The 16,104-nt window shown below is 39.2% G+C and overlaps 1 protein-coding gene across 2 annotated transcripts; it reads left to right on the forward strand.

The window, feature by feature from the left end:
• Positions 1 to 2,633: 2,633 nt before the first annotated feature.
• Positions 2,634 to 16,065, forward strand: fhl1a (four and a half LIM domains 1a). 2 transcript variants are annotated; one of them, XM_028589715.1, is made up of 6 exons: positions 2,634 to 2,756; positions 12,673 to 12,854; positions 14,132 to 14,309; positions 14,697 to 14,866; positions 15,006 to 15,192; positions 15,341 to 16,065. In XM_028589715.1, exons 2-6 carry the CDS (start codon positions 12,699 to 12,701, stop codon positions 15,493 to 15,495), a joined length of 846 nt encoding a protein of 281 aa, XP_028445516.1. In that variant the 5' UTR covers positions 2,634 to 2,756; positions 12,673 to 12,698; the 3' UTR covers positions 15,496 to 16,065. The 2 variants fall into 2 exon arrangements, with proteins under 2 accessions (XP_028445516.1, XP_028445515.1); XM_028589714.1 differs by lacking the exon at positions 2,634 to 2,756 and adding an exon at positions 9,810 to 9,947.
• The last annotated feature ends 39 nt before the right edge of the window (positions 16,066 to 16,104 follow it).

Raw genomic sequence — 16,104 nt, forward strand, 5'->3', positions numbered from 1 at the left:
TATATATATATATATATATATATATATATATATATATATATATATATATATATATATATATATATATATATATATATATATATATATATATATATATGTTTTGGTGTTTGCCTACTGCTCTGCCAGTTGGTGGTCTCTGTGAATGGTGACTTGTGATAGACTTTGATCATTGGAAACCCTTTCTGAAGTAGCTGACCAAAGAGGCCTGCTGTGCTTTGTGTTGTCAGACAGTCCACTATCTTTATACTGCAAACTGTGTGTGTGCGTGTGCGCACAAGAGAGTCTGAGAGGGAGACGTTGTGTTGTCTCTCTTTTCGTCTGTGTTGCAGGTACTGACTGTTACCATCTGTGTAAATATACTCTCACCTGTTGATGTGTGTGCAACGGTCAATAAACAGAAGCCTGTGCTTTTGATTAAAGCCCTCGCTGTAATGGACTCCTCATTTACCTTGTTTCCTTTTTTATTGGATGTCTGGGTCCATGTGAGAATGCAGCTGTGTCGTTCATCCTATCCTCAAGAAATATTAAAGATTAGTGCCAGAAGTGATTTTATTTGAGTTACATAAATCTGGGAATTTAACATTGTGCTAAGAACAGGTTTATAATCTCCATAGCCTTGAAATGTGTCAGGTAGCCCAAGCCTCCAAGCTATTAAAGATGGTTAAATATTCCAGTTGGATAAAGTCAACTTAGACTGGGACTGGCTGGTCAGAGTTGACCTCAAATATTTGGGGTGCAGTAGTTTCCAACATGGGGGTACAGCCCCAGAAAAGGGTCACAAGATGAACGTGTAAACCTGTGAGATGATAAGCAGGAAAAGACAATACATACAGTATTTCTTCTCTAAAGAAATGTCGATTATTTTCCAGACTTTGCTCTTTTTTTCTTATGTAACACTGGACAGTTTTATCTCTTCAGGCCTCTAAAAGTCCAATAGAAACAACCCACGAAAAAAAAAAACTATGCTTAAAAGTTGGGAATCACTTCCAGTCCAGACCTGTGAATAAAAATGCATGAATTATTCCTTGTTGTAGGTTAACTCTGGGGTAGGGTTTCTGTTATGACCCTGGATTTATCAAACATTTTCTAGTGTGTGATGTTAGAGCTAAATGACGTCTTCTCATGCTGTCTTTGTGGAATAAATACATTTTTAATTCTAAGGCGGCATGTGAAATATGCACCTTGCTCAAATAACTACATTTTATTTTCGCAATTTGATCAAACACCCATCAAGCTTACATAACATCATGAATTGATCTACCATTTTCCTGTTATTTTTATTCTCAATAATTAAATACACCAAAAAATACCTAAACTATAATCTTTTCACCCCCCTACCCCCAAAAAACAACAAATTAAATAAAAATAAACACATTTTACTTGTATGTCCAAAATAAAGAGGCAGAGTGGTGTTGGTATGAAAGCCGCACCCTTCCTGCACAGCCAAGACTGATGCTATTTTATTCACCCAGGCACAATTTGTGCCAGATGTCAGGTAACAGGTTCCTAATATGGGCACAACTCCCTCCAGTCCGCTCAAGAATGTTTGTATGGTGGAGTTACAGTCCAGAGAGGAAATAGTAGTTTTAAAGAGCCACTTTGCTCTGGCTTGAGTAGACAATTGTCTTTCAGCTGAACTGTAAATCAAGCAAAAAGTCTTACTTGTTGTATAAGACAAATTACACTCCTCTTTTACAATAGCAGATGAAGGTAGCTATATGGGTTGAGGGGGGTGGGGGGATTTGGAAATTGTAATTGCCATGAAAAATTTGTAAATAACATTTTTTAAACATTGTTTAAAAATAATGAGCACAATAACACATCTCCAGCCAGATATTCATGACAGAAGGACCACATTGTACAGTCATGTAGCCTACAGTAAGGGGTTACCAATTGAAAGCTTTTTTTTATTAGCAGAAGAAGAAGACATACAATATTTCTTGTTACAGCATGTACTTATTAAGAAGCCATATTTTGGCCTGATCCCCCTTAAACACAACAGACATGACCTTAAAACCTTCCCTTCATATCTTCATATTAACTGTACAAACAAACTCTCACCTTAGAGACAGATGTTTATCTCATGCATGGATACACTGTGGATGTAGCTCAAAGAGCTGTTTAGTCTTAATGACATAGTTCATATAAAAGCTTAAACACGTTTTAGGAATTTCATCATCCACTTGTCATTGTAATGGATTAACTTTCAGGGTTATGCTTACAGGCTGCATGTACTGTATTTACTTTGGGGTTAAGAATGAGTCATCTGGATGTAATTCCTCTATTCGTTACCAAAGAAGGAGACGAGTGAGGCCAATACAGAAGGACAAACGTGTGTCAACTTAACAAGTCTGTCCATCTTTGTAAACAGCAGAAATATTTAAATATTGTAAGGCTGATCAATATAATAAGTGAATAGTCCTGCACCGCCTGCCTCTAACACAGACAGGCTATTGTTGAGTCTCCGTGCTCGTTGATGCAGAAAAGTTTATGACTTTATTTGCTTCGTGATCCCGTTTGCTTCGAGTGAAGGGCCAATGAGAACTTTACTTGTAAATTCCTGGTTGAGGTCATTGTTTATGAGAGTTTATAGAGGTTTGGCTCATGTCATGCAGTTTTTTTTTTCTCCCTGCTCCCCCTCCGTCTTTTAAAGCTGCCTTGCCTCCGCAGATTTTACCTCTCGGCTAAACCCACCGGACACACACACTGCTGCTGGTGTCGAGTGAAAGACATCTCATCTGCTCGCTTTGGAAGAGGTGAGTCCAAAACCACAGCTGTGTTTCACTCGGAGTATCTGGCAGCTGCTCAGTTCACTTAACAGGTAGACAGAGGATGTTTATCACAAGCCGGTTATTTGGTGCATTTAAGTAGCCTACAATTATGTCAATTGCGCAATTGTTGCTTTCTTATCTAGTAAAGGTTTCCGACATAACTCGAGTCAGTTACATCCTGAGTTACACACAGAGGGTCCTGACTGGAAAATACTGAGATGTGCGACAAACTTCTTTTAGACCACTTGACCATTTTGGGCACAGTGTTGCGCTGTGCAACAGGTGATGCGCTTTGTTTGGCATTGCACGTATTTTGCATTATACATCTCTATATTTCCAGCCTATGTGTTAATATTCATATTTTTACGCGGGCAAGTTCACTTTTGAGCTTTTTATTCCAGGAATAAACCTTTGTCTGTGTCAGTGAGTTCTTGATTTCCTCTTAAAGTGAAAAACGATGTCGTTGATAAAAACCAAAGAGAATATTGGGGAATTTTGAGGTACTTAATTGAGTGATTTTAATTTGATTCTACTTTACATTTCCCAGGGAACTATCGCACTTTTCACTCTATAAACAGCTTTAAAAATTGCTTCTGCTTTTCATATTAAGATTCTTCAAACAAAACTTTATAAAATATGATGCACTGTTACAGCCAAAACCACCCCCAAAAAATCTGCTAACTCATGAAGATACGGCATTAAAGTAATACTTACATGTTATTGCATCACTAACTATGACTCAATAATATAGATTTATAAATATAAGTTTTGAATGTGTGACTTTTAATAAAGTATTTTCGTAGTGTGGTGTTGCTGTTTTTACTCAAGTAAAGGATCTGAATAACTCTTCCATCTTCCTTCTCCTTCATTCTGTAATGTCTGACAGTGTAATGTACTCCAGCACAAACAGTCACTAATAGAAGTATCCAGATCTATAGCTACTTATCTTGTAACTCAAATGGTGTGTTATGATAATATTATTGTACCGCTGGCATCCGTATAATGAACAGCAGAGCCCAAAGGCACCATGTGTGGCTTGAAACTGTTAAAACATACATCAGCTTAGCGTCTCGTCCCTTTCTGGTTTGGGCAGCTGCCAATCCAAATGCATGATGTCATTAAAGAGACCTAGATATTACCATCCTTTCTCTGGCACACTGGACCTCTTTGTGGCTCCAGTATGACTTCACCAACCTTCAAAAGCCATAAAAACTTTGTATTTCACTGAGTAATGAAGAAACCCACTTTCAACTTTAAAAGGCTGTTCTTTCTTTAGTGCTTTGTCGTTGCAGCAATGTATAAATCACTTTAAAGACTATTTTTACTATTTTAAATGTTTGATCTAAAATCAGTACAAAAGCAGTGTACAAATCCAACAGCGCGGTTACAGATTATTAATTCATAAAGCCGATATGTAGTGTATAATTCATATCACTCTTCTATGAAGCTGTAGTATGTCAGTGCCTGTGAGGCCTTCTCTCCATCAGACGAGCTGCAGGACATCTGCCACACTTAAAGGAGACTGGGAGCTTTGGTGCCTGCAGTTTACTCAGGCAGAGACATGCTTTTGTTGTATCATGCCTTTTATTCTTGCAAATGGAGCAGAGAGAGAGAGAGACAGAAAGAGAGATAGAGAGAGAGAGAGAGAGAGAGAGAGAGAGGGTGTGTCTGAGTGTAGAGGACTGAGTTGATGAAACAGCGCTCTCACCAACCCGGCACACTACTCCTAAATAGGCAATGCTGCTTGTTTGTCTTAGCGAGCTGAGTGGAGGCAATATTCTCTCTAGTGGATGTCGAACTGCTCCTCAGCCTCAGCTGAGTTGCACATGATTAGGCCTACTTTGTGAATAAAAGAACAAAAAAGTGAGACAGAAATGAGGAGAGCGCAAGAGCCACAATAAGAGGGAATGAAAGAGACTGAGAGGGATACCTCATGGACAGTAAGATTTTTGAAAAGAGAAGAAGCGAGTGTGTTCATGATTTTATATAATAGTGGAAAAAGTATTCCTTCACAATAACACAGTGCAAATAAATTAACTCTGTAACATGTAAAAAAAAGTCCTACATTAAAAATGTTACCTATAAGTAAATGTACAAAATACACATAATGTATCAGCAAAATGTACTTACAATAAAGTATCAAAAGTAAATGTGCTAAACGTGCTAAACAGCATTTTGTTGTTGATTGAGTTGGAGCTGATTTGAACTATACCTTTAGGCTTAAAGCAACACTAGAGCACTTTTCCCACTTTGGTCCCCCTACAGGTTGGAAGCGGAATTGTCCATTACCGCTGTTGTAATATCTCATTATGTCTCATTCAAACTACAGATCTGTTACCCGATCAAACTTGTATAATGTAATGTAATGGACAATTCCGCTTCCAACCTGTAGGGGGACCGAAGTGGGAAAAGTGCTCTAGTGTTTCTTTAAAGGGGAACGCCCATTTTCAAAATGTATACATGTTATTCCTATGATTTAAGACTCTCTACCAAATCCTAAAACTAGTGCTAAAACTCAAATTTGGAATGTCATCAGGTATAAAATGTAGCCTGCTCCATAGACAACTAATTGGGAAAGATGTTATAGGTGACAATGAGAGCATCCAGGGGAACGTCTGGGTATATGAGGACATTTTCTGTCCAAAACTGAGAACACTATAATGGAAAACAACTCATTTGGATATAAAAAAGAAAAGAAAAATAACATTCTGTGGGTCTGTTGTCTCCCATTCATTGTCTGTGGAGCAGCTTACTCCATTGTCTATGGAAACTTAACTTCTCTGGTTTCTGTTGAGAGTAGCTCATGTTCACAAATATTGATCGAACCTTCCTTGGCCATGGGAATAACATATTGGAATACTTAATTTAGGTGATGTTCCCCTTTAAGTCCATTAGAAATCATCATATTTTAGAGTCTAATGATCAAGTTATTCTGCCAGGTATCTAGTAACTATAGCTGTTAGATCACTATAATAGAGTACAAAAGTGCAAGTATACAGTAGCATACAATTAAAATACTCTAGTAAAGAAAGATTACCCTTAAGTTAACGTAAATACAGAACTTCAGTCTATTTACGAAGTTATTTTGTTATTTTCCACTACTAATGGCCTTTTAAAAAAAAAATTTTTTCTGTGGTTTGACCATTTCATCTACAAGTTGAAAACTTGAGTGATGCAAGAACCTCACATGTCACAGAATTTATCAAGAATATGTTTTAGGATGTTTTATGTGCATCCTTACTGACACATTAAAGCTATAGTTGAGCATACAGTTATGTTACTTAAAAATATTGCTCCACACATCAGCAGGAGGGACTGGCTTTTTCTGTGTTTAGAGGCTTGAGTCATGTGAAAACAATGAGTGCTGAAGTGCTCCCTGGCCTACAGTGAAGGCTTTATCTGAAAGTGCTTGTTGTGTGCGTGCGTGCGTGCGTGCGTGCGTGCGTGCGTGCGTGCGTGTGTGTGCGTGTGTACATGTGTGCGTGTGTGTGTTAGCAACACCATATCCTTTGGACAGGAGTGTTACTGTGTTGATGGAGCGCCCCTCGTGTCCTTTTGTCCACACATATTTGACCTCAGTGTGTCTGGGTCTTGCAGCCACACCCTGGTTTCTTCAGTCTCTCACTGACCTTATGACTGTGTTGTAATACAGACAAATGAGAGTGTGTGTATTGTCTGTGTGTTTTTGTGTCTGTTTGTGTGTATGGTGTGAGTCACCGTTCCCCTGACAGAGATAGTTTGGCTCAGTCTACTGATCTGTCTACCCACTAACCAGATTTGGAGGGTGACTGAGACACAAGGATGTGCAGGGCGAGAGGTCATGTTGCGATACGAGCTCTCAGACACGTCAAGGCTTTTGATGCTGTTGGTAACAGTGAAACAAGTGTGGGCTGTTGTTCCAGTCACACTGAGCGATTTGTTCAGGAAGTACAGGCCAGATTTCCTGTTGCTTTGTGCCGGCAAGCCCAAAATCTACCACTTAGGGAGGCGAGAGGTGATGGGCTTGTAGCCAAGAGGCAACACTGAGCACAAAATTCATGATATGCATTGCATCTCACGATAGGATGTATGTAAGAGAGCATATTACAATCTGTTTCCATTAGTGGCAAAGACCATTTTAAATGTTCTTTTTTCAGAGATGTCAAATTAGACACATCACCAGCTACATATTTAAACAGGAATCTCTTATTTGGAAATACTATATTTATAGTTTTGTTTATTGTTCCAAATGATCAGGAGGATTTCTGCTCTATTAAAAGCGGGGCTTTGGAGGTGGCAGGTTGGGAGGTGGGCAATGCATTCCAGCTATGTTGTCTATCAGGGCAGCAGTCACTGGGTGGAGTTAACACCATCACCGGATGAGACTGAATATGCAGCAGACTATCTGAAACCAGATGTACTTTATATTTCAATCAGGAGAGACTTTGTTTGCAGATATGCAAAATATTTATTGTACAACTGCATGATAAAATGTACAAAGTCTTTTGGAGATTAGACTCCATCGAATTAATCATATTTTGAAAGGGGTAGAGAACAGGAACATAACCCCCTGATGGAGTCTAGACACTGGTGGTGGTAGAGAAAGAGACCGGAGACCTGACCGAAGAGGCAACGGCGTGGTCAGCCGGGAGAAACAGGATGACCGGAGGCGGCAGAGGAGGTGGAGGGTTGAGCGCTTTGCCTGAAACGACAGCTGACAGCACAGGGAGAGAACAGATTTAAAGCAGAGTTGTAATGCTGTGATTGGTCCTTGAATTTCGTGGCCAAGTCTGATTGGTTTAACGGAAAGTATTGCTTCTAAACAGCTGATTTGATTTAAGAAGAAAGTGTAGTGATTGGGTTAATGACGTCTTCCTGAAAGAATTTGCGCTGAGTTTCAGTAGTCCTGTCAGAGCATAAAAACAGGAAGAAAATCAATAAACAAGCCCTGCAGCTTAAAAAGCTCATTTAGCAACTTAATAGTAGTCTGGCAAACATGTAATACATATTTTTGAGCGGAAGATTTGGCATTTTTCTATCTTTGGACTTTTGGTGTACATGTGTTTTATCAGATGAATGAACCATTGAACCATGAACCAGTGATCTTAACCAACACAGATAGATTATGATGCCTTAAGCACTTTATTCTGCATTATGCACATTCATTTGCTGAATGCTGCTGCCCAATAAAATATAATGGTAAGATGTTCCCACATTTTATTTCCTAATTATCCTCCTTATAAGTTTTCGATTCACCATCATCATTAATCCCCATTAATACAACACTGCGAATGATGGAACCAGAGAGAAATGCATCATGGAGAGATGCAAAATGGACGGTAAGAACAGACAAAGTATTTAGTTAGACATTTAAAACATTTGAAACAAGAACAATCTAATTGTTAACGCAAGTGCAAAGAAATAGAGGAGAAGGACCAGATGTCCTGATGTAACACAGAGTGGAATGGAGAGGTTTTTAAAGACTGGGAGTCATGGCGCCTTCCTACTCATTAATTAGTCTTTGTGGTTTTAGAGTAATTGGGTGACTGATTAGAAAAGGACAAATGCAGTGCTGTGCTCCATGGTAATGGAACAATTCAAATCTGTAATTACAACCAGATGCCCTTTATACAACCACACACACGCGCATGCACGCACACACACAGTTGCATTGATTTGTTTTATGTTTGACATATGAAGACGTTTATTTAATACAGTAAATAAATGAGTTTTTAGAAGGAAAGTATTATGTCTCCTAACTGAGGCCAGTGAAAGCATCATGAGTCTAACTCATTTATTTCCTGTCTCTTGAGGCTTTCAGTCTCCTTTCATTCCCATTATGATCCTATATTTCTGTATTTACTGTAAGCTCGTCTGACTCTCTGAGGGGCCAAACCAATCAGAATAAAGTGCCATCTATGGAGCATCTGCACCATTGCCGAATAGATGATGATGATTGTCATGATGCATTTGATCATGATAATATTTAACTGAATTTAAAGCAGCTATAATCAGTATTTTTATAATAACAATGGATGGATGGCTTAAATGACTACATGTAATGTGAAAGATGTTGCTCGTAGTGACAAACCCATAGGTATTATTAGTACCCCACAGCGCTGCAGAACTTTTTAGCTTCTTTCAGCTCAATGTTTTGGTTTTCATGCCGAAAACTCATGCACACTACCTGCTCAGCACCAAAGAGCAAACGGACACAGTTAGCGACTAGCTGGTAAACATAGTGGAGCATTTAAGAGACAGATATTTCCCTCAGGAGTTGTTAGGACCACAAACAGAGCTAAAAGCAGTGTGAATATTGTACTTGGACACTCATCAGACGATCAGCAACACAACTTTACTATAACTGAATGCTTTCTTTGCTTTGTGCCTGTTGGATGTGTACATTTGCACATATTCACAAGTTCCCCATATTAACGTTGTATGGCATTCATGTTTGAGAGAGGAGAGTATTCATGATGTCTTTTTACTTGAGGAATGCAGCTGGTGTTTCCTGCAAGGAAATATTCCCTCTTGGAATAAGAATCACCAAAAGATAACAGAGAAAAGAAATCATCACTGACATTCTAAAATATTCTGCTCTGGCTCACTTTAGTTTAGAGTATACGACATTGTATTCTAGAAAATGTGACATAGAGTATTTATGTATACACACAGACATGAGACATGAACACTCCACCACACTTTGTCTCTCCTCAGCTCAGTCAATCATATCAACTTGCTCCTCCAGTGAGTCATCCCTTTAAGTTATGTTGTTAAGTGATCCAACATTTCTTCTGTACATGTCCAGAACACTCTAACAAAACAGTTTATGTTGGGGCAGTGGGAGTATCTATTATCCCTCTGGGCCATCATTCAAAAACCTATTTTTTACTGATGTTACAGCAGTGGATTCCAATCTCTATCACCTAAACCACCCCCTCATACTCTCTGTCATCCACTCTATTCTCTAATGCATACCCTAAAAGGAGTGGAGGGTTAGGGTCAGGGTTGGATTTGGACATCAGGGGTGTGTGTGGGTCACAGAGGGGTATATACAGCCCCCAATAACATACCAAGGCTTAGGGGCTCTGGGTTTGACCCTCTGTGGATGCTACCGTCTCCTCCAGTCCTTGTATTGTCTTCGTTTTCTCCTTCTTCTTTTCCTCCTGACTGGAACCATGACTTTCAGACACTCAGGTAAAATTATAAAAAAAACAACTAGTGCCAACATTGGAGGCTAAATTAATAAGTTATTGAATGTGTTATCAGTAATCAGCTGTAAAATGAAAAACGTGTCTGCTAATTGGCATGCCTCTATTTGAATCTCAGAAAGAATTGTCCTATATTTCAACTGAATTTATAAAACTGTTTTTAACATGATATTGGTTCCCTGTGAAAATGTTGACTTTTCATGAGCTTAGAAAAACAGCCTTGTTTGCATCTTTGTGACAATGCATTTTAAATTTTTATTTTAGCTTGAGAAGTAGAATTGTCTCTACCCATAAAGGAACACTAAATCATTCAGTTGATGTATTTCTTTTAAAACTCAACCAATTTGAAATTAATGATTAAGGATTCAATTGTTCCGGGTTTTATTATAGTGCTTATACAATACGGATGGTTGAAGTTGAAATGTGTAACAATATGTAACAATATAATCTAAGCTCACTCATCTTTTTGGAGCTTTTGTTGATGTCTTGTTAATGTGTTCAGTAACATGTTCAAACAACCTTTTGCAGAAAAATGAAGATATACGATGCTTGAATGTCCAAATCTAAAATCTAAAACCTCCCTTTCTCTGGTTGGGGAGAATATAAGTAATTTTTCATTTAGATGAATACTAAACCAAATGATGTTTTCAGATGAAGTTCACTATAATGAGCACATAAATTTAAGGAAGTATTTAATCATACTCATGGGGTGGATGATTGATTTTTTTTTCTCCAGTCAAAAGGATGTTAAATAAACTGAGCAGTTGGGTGTCCAGATAGCTCAGTTGGTAGAGCGGGCGCCCATATATAGAGTTTACCCCTCGACACATCGGGCCTGGGATTGACTCCAACCTGTGGCCCTTTGCTGCATGTCATTCCCCCTCTCTCTGCCCTTTCATTTCTTCAGCTGTCATGTCAATAAAGGCCTAAAAATGCCCAAAAAGTAATCTTTAAAAAAAAATAAAAATAAACTGAGCAGTTGTAGTTTTATGATGGTGGCACCTTGTCGTAGAAATATGTGGAGCTCTCTTCTATTTTTTATTTGTTAATGCATGTTGGAGAAAGGCGAAAGAACAGGCTGTTCTATGGTTTGCATTATTCTTTAATCTTTTGCTGTAATTCAGTGATTTGTTGTTGATTTTGGCTGATATACTGTCTGGGTCACTCTGCCTTTGATCATCTCACACCGCTCTGACTCACCTCTCAAACTGGGCTCACGTTGACCTTTCCTGCTCCCCAAAGGGAGCCCATGGTACACTCCACTCCCGTCCACAGCTGAGCATCGGTACATACCACATCTATTTGATAAGGGGCAGCTGTCACACTGTTTGTAACAAAAGATTAAAGTTACTGGACAGGTCTCAACTGAAGCCACAATAGCTCCATAGTACCAGTAGCCATCACTCTGCATCTGTCTCCTTTTGTCCCCTCTGGAAGGTCAATGTGCTTTAAATAGTGAATCCATGTCTAAAATAGATCTCTGGGCTGGCTGGGCTCAGTAATGAGACCCGAGCATTGTGTGTGATTTGACAGTGTTGGACTGGGCGGGGTTTTCTTGCTTTAGTTTCCATTAAATGCTACAAGAAAGGTGAGTGTAGGCAGAGTGGGGCGTGTGATGGCTCAGTCCTCAGTCCAGTCTTTATCCCTGGAGCACAGCTGCAGATAGAAACTCCTCTCCCATCTATCTATCCACACACACCCACACACACACACCAGTTGCACATACCACGCTCCAGGAGGCTCATCTCTTTCACACGGCTGTTTACTGCGTCCCACTTAAATAGCTACAGTCCCCTTTCATAAATATTTTCCTTGTCCCTATGGTTACTAGGACAAAAATGTCATACCACCCATTGTTTCCTCCTTACCGGATTAAAACGATATATGAATCACTTTTGCTAAAGTTCACACACTGCTCAGCTGCTCACCGTGACATCCTGTGTGAGAGAGACGTGATGTAGATAAAGCATCCACACTCCACCCACATGCACAGTTGTTCCAGGAAACTACTCCGTCCTCGTCGCCTGTGATGGGAACGCAGGAATGTTGATGATTGAAGAAGCAACTTGGTATTTACACTAACAGCCAATAAAATGACCTGGCCAAAATGCAGGAAAAAAAAGAGAAAAAGTGTGGGCTGGACCCATGGGAAGGAGGTCTTCAATGTGGGGAATGAGCCCTATGGTCTAATAATATGACCTAAGCTTTCCAGGGAGAGCTTGATAAAACGTCTGCAGGCCAGAAGGCAAGCAGACAACAAGCAGACATCTGTGGGCTGCTTTTTCACCTCACTCACACTTCTCTCATTAGTTTGGTATGCTGCTGTTAGAGCTGCATCTCACTGTGTCTTACTAATGTTAAAGGGAAAACATGTAAAATATACTAATATACTATTTTTTTGCATTTTAAGGTACAGAGGTCCGATTTACAGTATCTGCCTTGGGCATCATTGTGCTATTCACCAAACTCCAGTCATTAAATGCTAGTTTTTGTTTCTAATTTCTTTTATTTGTTTTTGTCTCCGAGCTGTAAAGCACTTAAAATCAAGTCTATGATGCTATAAGTGTGATATAAATAAATGTATTCATTGACTTGCATTGTTCAAAGATTCATGAGTATGTTAGAAAAGGCAACACTGTCCCCAGCAGGTGTCTCAGGGAAACATCATGTAGGGAGGATAGGAAGTCTGACGGTCTCTCGTGTTTCTGCAGGTGCCAGGAGTTATCTCAGCTCCACCATGACTGATCGCTTCGACTGCTACTACTGCCGGGACAACCTGCACGGGAAGAAATATGTGAAGAAGGACGAAAAGCATGTGTGCACCAAGTGCTTCGACAAGCTCTGTGCCAACACCTGCGCAGAGTGCAAACGCCCCATCGGTGCTGATGCCAAGGTGAAAAAAAACACAATGTGTCTGACTGAAAGAAAAAGAATGAATGAGTAACGAAGAGAGTGACCAACATTTTTCATAATTAAGAATAAACAAAAAAATAGTGATAAACAGAAATGTTAACTTAAATGTGTTTGTTTATCATGCTTTATATTGTATTATAATTAAATAAAAATATATAAAAAATAATAAAATAAATAATTTCCTTGGTGTCCAAACTGTATTTGTACAGTATGCCATATTCATATAATAAGTCACTTTTTGGTTGATGGTTTTTGTGAAAATACCCAAAGATGCATACAGTATGTTCTGAAGATAGCAGGTACAGCAAATGTACTTTTTGAGTTTTATAAGGTGAATTTCATTAATCCATAAAGGAACACTTAACAACACTTATACTTCAGTTTATATTAAAATTTCTAAATCAAATTTGTGGTTTACATTTGATAGCATCGTCATGTAAAAAAAACAACTAACCTAAAAAAATTAATAAAAAATTATCCTGAACTTTTGTCAGTAATCATGATATGTGGAGCTTCATATTTATTATTTGTCTCTATGGATTTCTACAGATTCCAAGGAGAACATTAGAATAAATACTGATGTCACGTTAAACTCACATGCATCTATCAGTGTGTTTGTGACACAGAGAGAACAAAACTCTTTTGACTTTGGCCAAAAACAAGTCAGTAGATGTAAGGTCTGCTCATAGGCCTTTTCCTCAGCAGACATGTTGACTTGTGTGTAATTACACTAACAATGGCTCTGTTCTATTCAAGTTACCCTTTAAGCCATGACAGTGTGACAGTGAGCCAGCAGAGAATGAATAGAATTCAGCCATCTTTGGTGATCATTGATCACATGTGCTTTTACTTACCATGACTTACCTTGAATTTTAAGATATCTACTATGGATGTTATTGGATTAATACAAACACAGATAATAAGTGAGGATGTATCTATCTGTTCACAGAGCTCTCAGTCTTAAACTGTTATACAACTTGTCTGTCATCCGGCTGCTTCTAAAATACTCTCACCACTCTGTCACAGGCAGTTGAACGTGTGAAAAAGATGTTTCATTACTACTAATGAGGCTTAAATACTTTACATCACATTTCCACCACCTAAGTCCCCTAACTCCTTCATGGCTCACCACGTCCCAGCTCACTTCATCTCCACTCTAATGGCTGCCACATGGGCTTGTTCTGTATTCTGGCCCTGAGCCCTGACTAACTAGTGAGGGCACCTCTGCTCACCTCGAGTCTCCTCTCTGGGTTTCAGGAGCTGCACCATAAGAACCGCTACTGGCATGAGGACTGTTTCCGCTGTGCCAAGTGCTACAAGCCGCTGGCCAGCGAGCCATTCAGCGCCCGGGACGATGGCAAGATAATGTGTGGCAAGTGTGGATCCCGGGAGGATGGCAACCGGTGCCAGGGCTGCTACAAGGTGGTCATGCCAGGTGGGTTTGATATTATTCAGGGCTTCTTAACATTCAACATTCAGTTTAGGTTGACTAAATCTCTGAAATTGTTTCTTACTGATTCAATCTGCATTTATATTGCTATTTACTGACCTCTATTTCAACCTCTCTTTGGTGATCCCAAAGTTTCCAAAGATACCAGATATATTACATTTGGAGAAATGTGTAAAAATCATGCACAAAACATCTAGAATATTTGTGGGAAAGGTGCAACCACAAAAACCTGGATACTTCACTCAGCATCAGCATCATAAAGCTTCTCATACGTGTTACAAGCTGATGAAAGTTATTGTTATTGTAAAAGTTATTGTCATACAGTGTGGAAAAAATGATTTAAAAAACATAACACTTACTTTTATGTTTTAGGATCCCAAAACGTGGAGTACAAGAACAAGGTGTGGCACGAGGAATGCTTCACCTGCTTTGAATGCAAGCAGCCGATCCGCACACAGAGCTTCCTGACCAAGGGTGATGACATCTACTGTTCTCCCTGCCATGACAAGAAGTTTGCCAAGAAGTGCTTCCACTGCAAGCAGGTACAAGCACAGTTTATGGTGTCCTGTCCTTTCAAAATAAAACTGTGGTGCAGACAGTTCACTTTCAGCAGAATGAATGCTATTCCAGCCTTGCAGTGTTTGAGATTATGATCTGAGTGTTTCTCTGTCCCTCAAAAAGCCCATCTCTTCTGGAGGGATCAGCTACCAGGACCAGCCCTGGCACTCCGAGTGTTTCGTGTGCCACACCTGCCGTAAGACCCTGGCAGGAGCTCGCTTCACTTCACACGAGAACAAAGTTTACTGCGTGGACTGCTTCAAGACCGATGTGGCCAAGAAGTGCCATGGATGCAAGAACCCAATCACAGGTCAGGGCAGTGTTTTTGTCAGTATGATTGCCTTGAATGTATACAGAATGGTGGGATTAATGAAAAAATGATTTTGTATTTTCTATTCTATCCTGCACAATTAAAAAGCTTGTGCTGCTGACTGACATTTGTCCTTCTGTCTCCGCAGGGTTCGGCCATGGCACCAATGTGGTGAACTATGAGGGATACTCCTGGCATGAGTATTGCTTCAACTGTAAGAAGTGCTGCCTCTCGCTGGCCAACAAGCGCTTTGTCATCAATGGAGATCACATCCACTGCCCCGACTGTGCTAAGAAGTTGTGAACTGCACAATCAGCTGTGCAGAAGAATACCTGTTTAAAGTGAAATTGCACCAACACTGACTTTTAGACTGTTAATTTGCAAAAGAACTTTTTTTTTTGAATTAGCATAAAAATGTCAATTTCGGTGAAACTTCTCTTTATAAGGCTGACAGACTATAGAAGCTATTTCAACTAAAGATGCACTAGCTTAACTCATATCTACATATACATTATTGCTACTTGTTTCAGTGTTGGATACTAACATGGCAACAGACTTTTTGTGGGATTGTGATGTGCACTATTAGCCTAATCTAATCCAGATTTGGTGCGGTTTTAGGAGACAAAAGCCTTTTTAATGCCTTACTGGAATATTTCAGAGAATACGCTTTTACTTGCATACTGCTGCTTATACATACCAGATTTAATTAATCATCAGTTACATTCACGTTGGAATGGATTATCAGAATTTTCAAAAATGTTTAGAGTGACTTTAAAAGTAGGTCTTTGAGATTGATGCTGAAATATAAACTGCTCGTGTAATCAAGACTTTGAGTGAAGTCAAATGTAAAACAAGAATAAAAGGAAGAAGTGATGTCAAGTCTCTTATTTCTCTACAGCGAGAAATTAAAAA

This window comes from Perca flavescens, chromosome 10 (genome assembly GCF_004354835.1).
Source record: "Perca flavescens isolate YP-PL-M2 chromosome 10, PFLA_1.0, whole genome shotgun sequence".
NCBI lineage: Eukaryota > Metazoa > Chordata > Actinopteri > Perciformes > Percidae > Perca > Perca flavescens.